This window comes from Amaranthus tricolor, chromosome 13 (assembly GCF_026212465.1).
Source record: "Amaranthus tricolor cultivar Red isolate AtriRed21 chromosome 13, ASM2621246v1, whole genome shotgun sequence".
In the NCBI taxonomy this organism is placed as follows: Eukaryota; Viridiplantae; Streptophyta; class Magnoliopsida; order Caryophyllales; family Amaranthaceae; genus Amaranthus; species Amaranthus tricolor.
The window spans coordinates 9,230,701-9,244,513 of NC_080059.1; the positions used below are offsets into that span (position 1 = coordinate 9,230,701).

A 13,813-nucleotide genomic window follows, 5' to 3' on the forward strand; every position below is an offset into this window, starting at 1 on the left:
GATGATTTTAAGAAAGTGGTAATAAATGAAGAGAGAGAATAAATTGTGCGGATAAAATTAAAAGAGGAATAAAATATACAGATGAAATTAAAAGAAAATGGTGGGCTATTATCCAAAAATAAAAATGGCGCAAAATAAATAGGATAAACTGAGATGTAAATGGAAGAGAGAGAAAGAGAGTATTATTATATTATAAAAACATAAAAATGTGTACAATTGGCCATTGGAGTATTCAAATGGTCAAACTCAAACAAGTGAAATAGTGAATGCAACATTTCCTGCCTTTTGAGTTTTGGCCCATAGGAGGAAGGTCAAATCTGAATTCCCATTTCCCATTCAACTAATTGTGTGGTTCAAGTAAGATAACACTGATTGGTGATTGCTGATTGCTGATTGTTGAACCTTTGAGTCGGACAATACACACCTACCACCACCTATCCAAGTACTCCACTTTCTTCAACAGTATCAGCCTCACCACAAATACACCATTCATGTCTCAGTCTACATACAAATTAATTTTTCCAAATTATCTCTCTTCAAAACAAAACAAAAATACTCCTTAAGTTTTTTTTGTCTTTTTATTTACTTTTTCACAGTTTTCAAAGTAATTTTCGACTCCCAATATCTCTAAATATGCATCATAAAAAATTATAAAAGATATATGATAAAAAAGTATACATTAAGACGAATTTAACAAAATTTCACATACATATATTTTATATTTAATATATCTGTTAAAAACCTTCATTAAATTTCTCTCTCCTTATATCAAATGAGAAGAAAGAAAATGGAGGGAGTAATTTTTAAGACATTCTTTATTATGATTGTCTCACAATAAGACAATTTAATATGGGTTGGTCTAATTTTTATTTTCTTAAAAATGACGGCAGTTATCATTATATTAAGCTTAAGTCAATTTGTTATTTTCTTAAATATGAATGATTTGGTTGCTTGTGTGGGTCCGCCTTATAGTAAAATAGACTCATACAAGACTTTTTGTTGTTTCGAATGCTATTAAAATGCATTTATTCTGATATTGTGGCACACTTGAAAATATTCTAAACTTTTGTAAACTTAAAACCTTTGTTAAAAAAGTTTTCAATGCCCTTTCATTGGTTGAATAATACTCCCTCCTATTTAGCTAAAGAGTCCCATTTAACTTTTCACGGATTTTAAGGTGGGTCAAAATGAGACCCTAAGGGTTAAGAGAGAGTGATGTTATGGATTTTAATGAATTGATTAAGAGATTAATGATTCCCTCCAAATTTGAAGATACTCATGTGTTTTTACAAATTGTGAATATTTTTCACCTCCAAAAGTCTTTAAGTTTTTTCAATTCATAACGAAAATTACATAGATCGGGTTCATAACCGAAAATGCATACGTCCTACAAATACATTACATGATTAGTCCAAATAATAATGAAAATTACATAGTTCGACTACTTAATCTCGGATAGCCTTCTCAATTCTTCAACAACTTCGGTGTAGTTGCAGTCTTTGTTGATCATGTGGGTGCGAATTTTTTTCCGATCAATGACTTCAGATTTTTCAAATTACCAAAAAAATCGATGCATTAATATTTTCATAAATTGCCATGGAATTGTACACAACCAAATTTTCATTTTATAAAAAATCATCACAGTACCATCTCGTTTTGTTTCAAAAAAAAACAAAAATAAATGTCCAAAAAACCAGAAATCAACTTAAACAAATCAGAAACCAGAATACACAAACATGCGCCAAAAATGAAAGTGCAACATAAACAGAAATTAGAATACACAAATAGGCGCCAAAAATGAAAGTACAACACAAGTAGAAAATCAACTTAAACAAATCAGAAACCAAATTCATCAACTGTTGGCGCCACTAATGAAAATGTAAACCAGAAATTCAGACCAAGTGCATTAAATACCAAAGTTATCAACCTCATTAATTACACATCCAAATTAAAATGGCTCCCACCAAATATCTTTCCACCCAACAAAGAACTCAAATAATGCAAAAGCTATTGTCCAAATTAAACAAAAAGGAAAAACCGGTGCAAGGTACAATTAATGCACTTGCAACAGAGTTTGAAGTGTGTAGGAAAACAATCACGAGATTATGAAAAGAAGTTTAAAAGCAAGGGGAAACAACAACACAATCATCAACCTCAACAACAAGAGGATTGGGAGACAAGCACCATCCAAGATTCAATTTGATGAGGAAAAATTCAAGTCCATCAAATTTGAAATAAAAGGCACTCAACACTCAGTTGCAAAGCAAATGAAGGTATCACAGTCTACGCTTTGTAGGTGGAAGAAGGACAAAGTAATTAGAAAGCACACAAATGCAATCAAACCCACATTGAATGATAACAACAAACTACACAAGTTAAGTTTTGCATTATCTAAGTTGCAATATGATGAACAAAGTGATTGTTTCAAGTTTAAGCCTTATACTAACATTGTTCTTATTGATGAAAAGCATTTCTATCTAACTTGGGAATCACAGACTTACTACCTAGCACCGGGTGAAGTAGATTCACATAGGGAATGTCGGTCCAAAAGATTCATCCCAAAAATAATGCTCATGTGTGCTGTTGCAAATCCAATTTTTTTAACTAATGGTGATGTGTTTTTTGATGGTAAGATAGGGTTATGGCCTTTTAATTACTCAAGAGCCTGCCAAAAGGAGCTCAAAGAACAGAAGGAGGAGGGAATTGGAGACCAAGCCAATACAATCAATAACCAAAGAGCATATGAGATCAATGCTCATAACTAATGTCCTACCCACCATTAGAGCTAAGTGGCCACACGGAATGTCAAAGCACATTTCAATTCAACAAGATCATACAAAGTCACACATAGCACACAATGATAGAGAGTTTATGGAGGAGGCAATGAAAGATGATTTTTTAATACAACTTGTACAACAACTACCAAATTCTCTAGACATGAATATACTAGATCTAGGTTTTTTTTTGATCAATTCAGGCTTTTCAATATCAGAGAGCAGCCTATAATGTACCACAATTACTAAGGGTTGTGAGTAATGCATTTGACAATTTAAGTCCTCAATGTTTAAGATTTGCGTTCATAACATTACAAGCATGTAAGATTGAGGTCATGAAAAGGCAAGGGGGTATTGACTATCATATCCCACATATGAACTGAAACAACCCGACCCAGCGTAAATAGTATAATATTACTATCTATAAAGCACAGCGGAAGACTTATATATAGAAGTCTGGGCTGAATTCGACCTATGGCTCGATAGCCACAGCAACCAATATCAGAGTATTTAAAAACTTTACATAACTGTAATACAATTAATTACAATCCAATTATAAGCTAAGTTAATACATTATAAACTCTTTAAAATTTTTTTTTACAACACATGATTTTTCAAAATATCATTATAAGTTAACTTCTAAAAACGATGTCCTCGCTATCGCAACACATGACACATAAAGGAGCACCACATCCATTCGCACTAAAGTTGGCAACAATTGAATTGTTGAGTAATCCAACAAACTATTACATTTATATACAAGTCATTAACAAACATCTCCAACCAAATTCCTTGTTCACTTGGTAACCATTTATAAACATTATTTTATCCAAATCCAAACTCTTTTAAAAGACCGTTCGGTATTGACATAAATACGACTATGAACCTTTAGTTCATAACGAATCAAAATACGGCTATAACTTTACAAGTTAATAGCGAAATAATACGACAAATGAAACATATGCTTTCATTGCGAAACAAAAAAAACTGTATATACCAAACATATTTATTCAAAACTCATCAAAAACAATAATGTAATAATGTTTTAAAACGTGGGAATATATGGACTGTCAGGAAGTAGGCTTGATCAAAATTCTGAGAACACGGGTGATCATCATCACCAAAAATACGGTTCTTGCAAGAACGAAATGGGAATATATTACCAAGCTATAGGATTTCACAATAATCCGGATATAAATATCCGTTGCCGGTTCCCAAAAATGGACATTTTTCAATGTCGAATATTTTATTATAAAACAAAACAATTCAATTAATTTTCTTTGAAATCAACAATCACCATTTAAAATACCAATTAATTCATCATCAACCATCAACGTGTAAGAACTTGAGCTAGTCAATGGAGTTTAACTAATTTTACACAATTCTTAAATCCCAATAACCAACTTATCAATTAATTAATACCTAATCAATTCTTATGTTCCCAAATTTATACTTGAACCAAACACCCATATTACTCAAATAAGAACCATAACTCAACAATACCAATCAATAAAGAAAGAATAATAACCCTAAATTAATCTCAAATACCCAATAAATAACCCTAAACATCCAATTTATTTTATAGTTTCTAATCTCACTTAATAAATTCCATTTTAGTACCATATCAGGACAGCTGTTAGTAAATTGGTCATAACTTTCTCATAAGAACTCTTATAGAGGCTATTCAAGTGGCTACGCGATGAAGACTCAGAGCTCTACTATTCTTATGCAGACACTAAAACCCAGAAACAATCAGAACGGCCCCGAAAATGGCAAAATAGAAAGCTTATTATTGGTTTTCATGACAGCCTGTTGGTATTTCACTATTTTGAACATAACTCTCTCATACGAACTCATTTAGGAGCGATTCAAGTGCCCACGCGACCGTGACTCAATGCTCTACAAATCTCATGAAGACACTAGAACCCCGAAACGACTTTAACTATCTCAAAAATAGTAACACAGGTTCGGATAGAACTTGCTCACATAAACTGAAATTTACTCTCAACTTTGTACATGAATCAACAACCATTTAAGAACTTAAAACTACTTCAAAACATTCAATTTATGCTTAAATAGATTATTTTGTGAGTTACTTTTGAGCAAGTTAAATTTCCACACAATCACATAAAACTTCAAAACCAAAGATTCACTTCAATTGCTAGTTCTTCCATGGCTACCTCAAAATGGCACCTTCTTGATACTACAATTATTCCAACAAAAGACCTTCTAAAATCCTAGCACATAACAATTTAAAAGTCAATTTAAGGTCCTATTGACCATCAAATAAACTTGCAAGTAAAATCAAGAACACATAAAAAATAAAAAAAAAAAAAAACCTTACTTCTAATTCAAAAAGAGATGGAGATGGTGATAATTAGATGTGTCCTCCTTCTTCTACAATAGCTACAATCATCAAAACACTTTAATTAGATTCTAACTTCATTTTTCTGAAATTGAGATTAGGATTTTTCAATTAAAAACCTTTTATTTAGATTTACTCACACCAATACTTTGAGAAGATAAAGGTAGGTAAAATTTTAGATTTTTGTTCTACTTTGTGAAGAGATAAAGGTAGAAATTAATCTCAGATTTGTGTTTCTTTGAGATGTTATGAAGAAGATGATAATGGTATAAAGAAAGAGTAGTAAAAATTATCTTACAGATATAACTTAGGGGAAGGGGTTTATTATGATGAGTAATGGATTGAGAGGTGAGTCATAGGCCATAGTGGCCATACGTGGGTATTAATTTTCTACTCATACTTATCACAGTATGAGGTGGATAATATATCTATATTTTTCACCGTATAATTTATTTTGTCCCCAAAAATAATAAAACTGATATCTAAAATTCGTAGTAAAATTTTACTTTTAAAATGACAACTCATTTTACTTATAAAAAAAATAATTTTTAACAAAGGCGTTTCGATAACTGTTTCATGAACAAAACCAAAGCAGCTAGGAAAGGGACTTTGCTTGACTATCTAAGTGTGGACAAACAGTTAGTTGTTGATTCTTCTCAACATTTATTCGCTAAAATCAGTTCAGAGACAATGAATCAATTGGTGGAAATGATAGGGTATGCGAGGGGTATTGAAGAAGGTCAAGTTAATGTCACTGACAACATAACCACCACAGCAAGCCAGATGAACGAACAACAAATCCAACAGCAAGAAGGAGCCACAACAGCAAGAAGAACAATAGATAAGAAGTTTTTCTGGGAGCAACAGCGATGAACAAAACAACCACAAACAACCACAATGAACATCATTTTGGGAAGAATAGGACCAGATCAAGCATAATAGTCAACAACGTTTTTGGAGGAACAACAACAACGAATACCAACACATCAAGTACAAAAATGAACAGCAAGCAACACAGCAAAATAGCAACACAGAAAAGGAAACCACTTACCATGTCAACACAGCAAATCATGCATTTTTTGGACAATTTTTGAGATCTTAAAAATGGGATGTTTTAGATCTAAACAACAAGTATAAAAATTTTGATCTTGTTTAAAATGAAATATTTGTACTCATGCTTACAACAATGAAAAAAAGTGGTTCTTTTTACAAACTCTCAGAAAAATTTCATTTTTGTGAAATCATTGAACAAAAAACGAACATCTAAGCGCTTGAAGTTTTGGAAAACCATCCAAACCCCTTTTTTGTTCGTTTTTTAGTCGCAAAAAAAATGCTCTCACTTAAAGATCATTGAGCATGTGAAAATCATGCATCGAAAAAACCCTAAAACGAAAAATCATCACCAGTCAAAACGCAATTACAAGAACATAAACATACTTGAAAACAGGCCAAGTTTGTCAAGCCAATCTTCATCCTCACAATCAGTGTTAGAAAAATAAACATCAATAGAAGAATATTCACGATTAGGCCACAGATCAACCTTAAGAGTGTAAATGGGTTTATCCTCAGAATCTAGTTCTCTACCCCACTTTGGATTTGTTTCAACTGAAGAGCATTCATCATCATAGGAGTCAAAAAACTCATCGTCATAAAACTTAGGGTTTGCTAGAGGCGATTTAGGGATTTTGAGAGGGGAAACATTAGGCGAGTTAGGATTCTTGAGAGGGAAAGTACTGGGCGATTTAGGGTTCTTGAGAGGTGAGGTAATGGGCGATTTAGGGTTTTCCATGAAAATAGAGCAAGGTAAAACAAAGAAAAACGCATCAGAGAGAAAAATGAGAAGAACAAGAAACCAAAAGAACACGAAGAAGGAAATCAGACAGAGAAGAACACAAATCCAGATCTAGGGTTCTAAGGAGGAGTTAACAATGGAGGAAACCAGAGGACAAAGAAGAACACGAAGAACACGAAGAACAAAATGGGAGGGGATGGGAAGGGGTGCGTAGGGTTAGGGTTTAAATTGGAGGGAATGATTAAGGAGTGTTTAGATTAGGTTGCTTTAATTGATTATTTAGGATAGAAGAGGGGTAAATTAGTTGAGTTTAATGAGGGCATAAATGTAAATATGTTAAGTCAAGTAAGGGCATAAGGGTAAAAGTTACATACTAAAAATAGAAATGAGACATTTAGGGTGACTTGACCCTAAATGGAAATGGGACACATAAGCTGAATAGGAGGGAGTAAAATTTACCTTTATTTATAAATGAGATATAATTATATGGTTGTTGGCTTATGTGTAAAAATGGTCATTGTCTAAGATTTATTGGACACCTATCAAACCGATTTTTAGTTTTAGGGTTTGGGTTTAATTTTTTGAGACTTAGTTGTTTCGGGTATAGGCTCGAGTCTGAAAAAATGAATGGGTATAGATCTGCGTCTGGGGTATTCAAACCCAGATCTAACACAAAATCTCTCTCAAGACTTATTGAAAACCTAAGCCTTTTCAAAACCCATTAGACATGCTCTAGATCTGATCTATTCTCAACACAAAATAAATTTTAAATTTGTTCAAAGTATATCACTATATTTATTAGAACTCAATTTATACTTTCAAGTTTTATACATTCTATAGGCTCATTTAAATACTAACAAAACCTTTAAAAAAAAGTTTAAGAATGAATATTTAATAAAATATATTTCCTCCACTCCATATTACTCACATCATTAGAAAAACAATATTATTATTCACCATTTTTAATTTGTAATTACTTTATAATCTATAAGTTAAAATATAGTTAAGTGAGATCTTGTTTGATTCGTCTCAATGCAAAGATTTTTAATATCAATTTTTAATATTTTTTAATATACACAATTAGAAATATTAAGGATTGAATTAGTACATTATACTGCGTGAAAAGTCAAACATTGCAAGTAATTTAGAACGGAGAAAATAGTTTTTTCTATTATATAAACTCCTAACATTCAATATATAATTTCACCAAAAATCTCCTAAAATATAGTTTTTAAATCCAACTATATAAAGCCAATTAATATTTTTAAGTGGTCAAAAAAATTACTTAAAATGGCCAATATATTTTAGGGTATCCTAATTTGCGCCTATACCCTTAAATTAGGGTCAGGTTTACGACAAATCCAAAAAGATCATTGACCTTATGATCATTCTTATAACAATGATCATGAGTTCATGACATTTTTAGATTTGTCTTATGCCTAATCCTAATTTAAGAGTTTATGTGCAAATTTTTTAAGATACAATGAGTCTGGGTTTGCTTCTGCTTCCTAGTCCAAAACTTGTAGACTCAAATCCAAGCTTGACTCGTTTAAGACCTAGACACATTAGGTTCGTTCTAGACCGGCTCACTACACAACCCAAAATAAATTTAAAACTCAATCTAAATCTATTTTATTTTTATTTTATACTTACGTTCAACCTACAATCTATTTTAGACCTAATTAAACCTTTAAATTGGAAAAAAAAGTACTCCCTCCAGTTCAGAATTAGTATCTCATTTGCCTTTTGATACTATTCACATCTTACTTTTAATTCGTATTTAATTCTTAATCTATAAGTTCAAATATATTCAAGCGTGATCTTGTTTAATCTGTTTCAATGTGAAGTTTATTAATTATATAATTCTCAATTATACACAATTAAAGATATTATAAATTGAATTAGTATATTGACAAACGTTCAAAAAGCGAATGAGACATTAGCTCTAAATTGAAGAGAATAACATAAATTTTCAAATGAAATAATTTCATGATGAGATATGTCTATTTGACTGATTAAATATACACTTAATATCTTTAAATAATTACTTATAAACTTAAAACAATAACTTATATACTCCACAAAAATCAATTATAACTTTAAAAGTAATTTATAATATTAAAATAATCAATTAAAAAAATAAGAGGGGTGTTTGGCGAACGACTGATAGCTGGTAGTTGATAGCTAATTATAATGACTGATTTGACCAACTGGTTTTATTACTGGTTTAACTAGTTGATTTTGAACCCGCTGCTACGAGCAGCTTGTTTAAATATAGCTTATTCATATTAATAAGCTATTTCAACTAATTAATTCACAAAATACTAACATAAACTGATTTAGCCATCTAACATTCTATTTACATCAAAATAAGCTAAAATTATTTAATAAACTAATTTGTGAAACATCTCATCAGTTAATGAGTTCAACTCATACTTCCCCATTTATTGACAACTCAAAATCCGCCTTGGAATATTCGGATTTCATGCAATGAGGTGGCCGTTATTTTCTCCTTTTCCATGAAGCACACATCACTCACGTGATCCCTCATTTTCTTTTTCTCTGCCAAAAAACAATTACAACCTTCGAGAAATCCGCCTCACCTCCCTGCCTTTGAATCAAAAACCTGTTTTCCCGGTCACCCTTCTCCTTTTCTTTTTCTCTCCTTTAAATAAAATCCCAATCCCTTTTTCTACTCGCTCTTCTCACTCTTTTATCATTTTCTCCAAACACTCTCAACCTCTTTTTTCATTCCTCCATTTCAATGGGTACGCCATTTTTCATCGTCATTTCTCGTCTATTTGATTTGATTCGATTTGATTTGTGAATTGATTTGAATTTTCTTTTGTTTTTAACTTAATCTGATACTGATAATCTTTTTTTTTTTTTTTTGTTTTTTTTTTGTTTTTTTCATCGATGTTTTTAAATCTGCAGCTAAGGTTAAGATCGGAATCAACGGTAATACTAATGACTAGATCTTTATTTTTCGTTTTATTTGTGTTTGAGATTTGAATCTTAGTTTAATCTGGAAGTTTTTAAATGAATTTACTTAGGATTTGGAAGGATCGGTCGTTTGGTTGCTAGAGTTATTCTTCAGAGGGATGATGTTGAACTTGTTGCTGTTAATGACCCCTTCATCACCACTGATTATATGGTACCTAATTTTACTTTCTTTTTTGAGTTTGGATTTATTGTTTTGACGATGTAGGGTGTAGATCTTTGTTAATTTATGGTTTATGGTGTAGACATATATGTTTAAGTACGACACTGTGCATGGTCAATGGAAACACCATGAGGTCAAGGTTAAGGATGAAACTACTCTTCTCTTCGGTGAGAAGGCCGTCAAAATCTTCGGTCACAGGTATATTTTACCTGATCTAAGTTCTATTTAACATTTTGTACATTATTCTTGTGTATAATAATGTTTGTGAAAGTACAAGCGTAAATGATGAAATGCTTGTTTTGATGGTGTAAATCCAGGAACCCAGAAGAGATCCCATGGAAAGATGCTGGAGCTGATTTCGTAGTAGAATCCACCGGTGTCTTTACCGACAAAGATAAGGCTGCTGCTCACTTGAAGGTCTTTATCTGATCTATGCTTAACTATCTTTTTTATGGTTTAATGGCGTATGCATCGTGTCGGATTATGCTACCTTTTTTTTTTCTCAAATTTTGTGTCGTAATGAATGACTTTTACTCAAATACTTTTATTTGGTAAAGCTGTAGTAGCTTTTATTTGATTAGATTAGATTAGATCTCAGTGATTTTAGCTGTGTACTTACTGATTTGTCAATTGTCAATGAATTGTTTTGTTTGCATTGAAGAATTACAGAATATTCTATATTTTTTTTGCTGCTCATTTCGTATTGGTGTTATATTCAACATGAATTCGGAGTTTCTTAGATTGAAGTTTCATTTCTCAAGTATACGAATACTTTTTGAGTTGCTTTGACATTTTAATTTATTGACAATGTAATCTAAAGTTTACACTTCCTTGTCCACTTATAGTGTGATGTTCTGTGCAGTTGTGGTGGATTGTACTGAATGCATGTTGCTGTCTTGCATTATTAACATTATAAAATAAAAATCTGCGTTTGACTTTTATCACACTATAAGATTAATTTGTTTTCGTTGTATTTAGTTCAGAATGCAAGTGTGGTAGTAGATTGATTTGTTTTTTTTTTTCTTTTTACTTCTAATTTCTGTGTATAAAAAAATGAGATATTACATGTATTTATATTATGCCCTATAACTAACTTCCTAACTTTAAGTTATAACAAACTCACTTAAAAAACAATCAATCTCATATATAAAAAGATTTTATTTTAATTGACTTTTTCTTACAGTAGTTTCATTGCCCGTACTTTGATGTTGAAGGTAGCCTATCAACTGTAAAATTGTGAGCCTATTAACTTATCACTTATAGTCCCTATTAAGGTAATATACTCCATGCAAACTTTTTCTTCATGGCTCATTTGATTTTTGGTATCAAATTGTGGAAATGCTAATGAAAAGTTTACTGGTTATGATTATTTTATTATAATCATCTAATTGTCTTCACAAATCAACATTAGAGAGGTAGTATTAGGTGATAACGAATGATTGTAGGCAAAAGATTCTTCATCATCAATGTTTCATCACCATGATATGTTTTAGGAAAATTAACATCGGAAATCATTTCACTTGCCCCCATTTAGTACTAACAATCAAACAATGGTTGAGCTTAACGTGCAAACAAACATTCTAGGAAATTTCTCGGTCGTATAAGCTATTTGCAATTAATAACAATGGCTGAACTTTGTATTAAATGGTCCAAGATGTTGAATGCAACCTATTTATTTTAGGGTTTCTAGAATATGGTTCTGTTTCTGCATAGTTGTGCCTTGGTTCAATTTTTTGTATGTGATTTTTGGGCAACTGCAGAATTGTTGATTCTTTTGTGATTTTTGTTTGATCAGGGTGGTGCCAAGAAAGTTGTCATTTCTGCTCCTAGCAAAGATGCTCCTATGTTTGTTGTTGGTGTTAATGAACATGAATACAAGCCAGAACTTGACATTGTTTCCAACGCCAGTTGTACCACCAACTGCCTTGCTCCCTTGGCCAAGGTTGGTGTAGTTCTTCCATCATAGTTGTCAGATTTCCCTATGTTCCTAATCGATTATTGAAAACTTAAACGTGTCTTGTATATGGTTCAGGTTATCCATGACAGGTTTGGCATTGTTGAGGGTCTCATGACAACTGTTCACTCTATCACTGGTTAGCCTTGCTTTGACTTACATGTGTCCATTGTAAAAATTGTTACTGGCATAATAAATTTTTTCTAATTGTTTGATTTCAGCCACTCAGAAGACTGTTGATGGTCCCTCTGCTAAGGACTGGAGAGGTGGAAGGGCTGCTTCCTTTAACATCATTCCCAGCAGCACCGGAGCAGCCAAGGTATTTTCTTTTAAACAATCTGCTCAATTGCTCATAACCCCCAAGGATAATTCTACTATATTCATAATGTTTCCTACTAGTGTTTTGTGGTGCTTATTGTGAAGTTTGAACTTTTTGAGCATCTACTTATAATGTTATGTTACATTATCCCATAGGCTGTTGGAAAGGTTTTGCCAGCTCTCAACGGAAAATTGACCGGAATGTCTTTCCGTGTTCCCACTGTTGATGTCTCTGTTGTCGATCTTACTGTCAGACTTGAGAAGTCCGCTACCTATGATCAGATTAAGGCTGCTATCAAGTAAGCTACCATTACTTTCTCAAATCTGGGGTATATTTCTACTCTATGTAACTCTTTTGTGCTCATTAATTTACATCTCTTTATTGGTACACCAGGGAGGAATCTGAGGGCAAGTTGAAGGGAATTTTGGGGTACACCGAGGATGATGTTGTTTCCACCGACTTCGTTGGTGACAACAGGTAGGAAACGATTCTCCTTACCAACCCAGTAATATTTGTATTCCGTACTCATTTACAATAATCAGCTCATCATGAACTAATGGATGTGCATCTGGTGAATTCAGGTCAAGTATCTTTGATGCCAAAGCTGGTATTGCTTTGAACGATAACTTCATTAAGCTTGTATCTTGGTATGACAACGAGTGGGGATACAGGTAAATACCATATCAAATTTTAATTCGATCCAACTTAACTTCGACTTCTGAGGTTCAATTGAATTTAACAAATCTTAACTCGATCAACTTAACTTTAACTTATATTAAACAAGAGTTATTGCTGTGCAGTTCCCGTGTTGTCGACTTGATCGTTCACATGTCTAAGGCCTAAGCGGTTTCTCGGTGTTAATCTCGGCATGCATGCTTTGATGCAGTGTTAATCCTTAATTGTTCAGAGATAGTTGTCTTAGAATAAAGCGGGATTTTGTGATATTAGAACTTTTGGAGATTTCGTTTTGTTTATTACTAATTATTATTATTATTATTATTATTAGTAGGTGTTGGCAATTGGCATATTGGGTTGTCTCCCTTTCTGCTTTGTCTTTAAATTTGATACCGAGTATGTGGTCTGTAACGGAGTGTTATCAACCCCTGTTTTTGTTTTCTTATATTTTCTCTAAATAATGTCGAATTTGTCCAAAATTCTTGAAGAGTTTGACATTGGAGTATGATTTTATTTCTTAAAAATAATTTCTTTGTTCTTTCGTATTCAGTATTTTATAATAAACTCAACCCAAATCCTCTCTTTGAATCTATTTAAAACCTATATTTGCCTGACTTGTCTTGGACTCTTCAGACGCTCTCTAGACTCTATTTATTATACAATTCAAAATTAAGTTTAAGTTTGTCTTTAATTATTTTTGTATTTATTTGGAGTAAATTTAGACTTATATAATCCATATATCCATTTTCGTACTACCAAAACCTTTAAGAT

At 32.2% G+C, this 13,813-nt stretch overlaps 1 protein-coding gene and 1 long non-coding RNA gene across 2 annotated transcripts; one reads left to right on the plus strand and one right to left on the minus strand.

The window, feature by feature from the left end:
• Positions 1-1,234: 1,234 nt before the first annotated feature.
• On the minus strand, positions 1,235-5,423 carry LOC130797677 (uncharacterized). Its single transcript, XR_009038927.1, has 3 exons — positions 5,280-5,423; positions 5,119-5,180; positions 1,235-1,539 (listed from the first exon to the last, which is right to left on the minus strand). It is a non-coding gene; the product is annotated as an uncharacterized LOC130797677 (long non-coding RNA).
• Positions 5,424-9,419: 3,996 nt separating this feature from the next.
• On the plus strand, positions 9,420-13,566 carry LOC130797678 (glyceraldehyde-3-phosphate dehydrogenase, cytosolic). Its single transcript, XM_057660380.1, has 12 exons — positions 9,420-9,699; positions 9,866-9,889; positions 9,985-10,085; positions 10,177-10,292; positions 10,412-10,511; positions 11,890-12,036; positions 12,127-12,187; positions 12,270-12,367; positions 12,523-12,665; positions 12,761-12,844; positions 12,949-13,038; positions 13,168-13,566. The coding sequence occupies exons 1-12, from the start codon at positions 9,696-9,698 to the stop codon at positions 13,208-13,210; spliced, it is 1,011 nt and encodes a 336-aa protein (XP_057516363.1). The 5' UTR covers positions 9,420-9,695; the 3' UTR covers positions 13,211-13,566.
• The last annotated feature ends 247 nt before the right edge of the window (positions 13,567-13,813 follow it).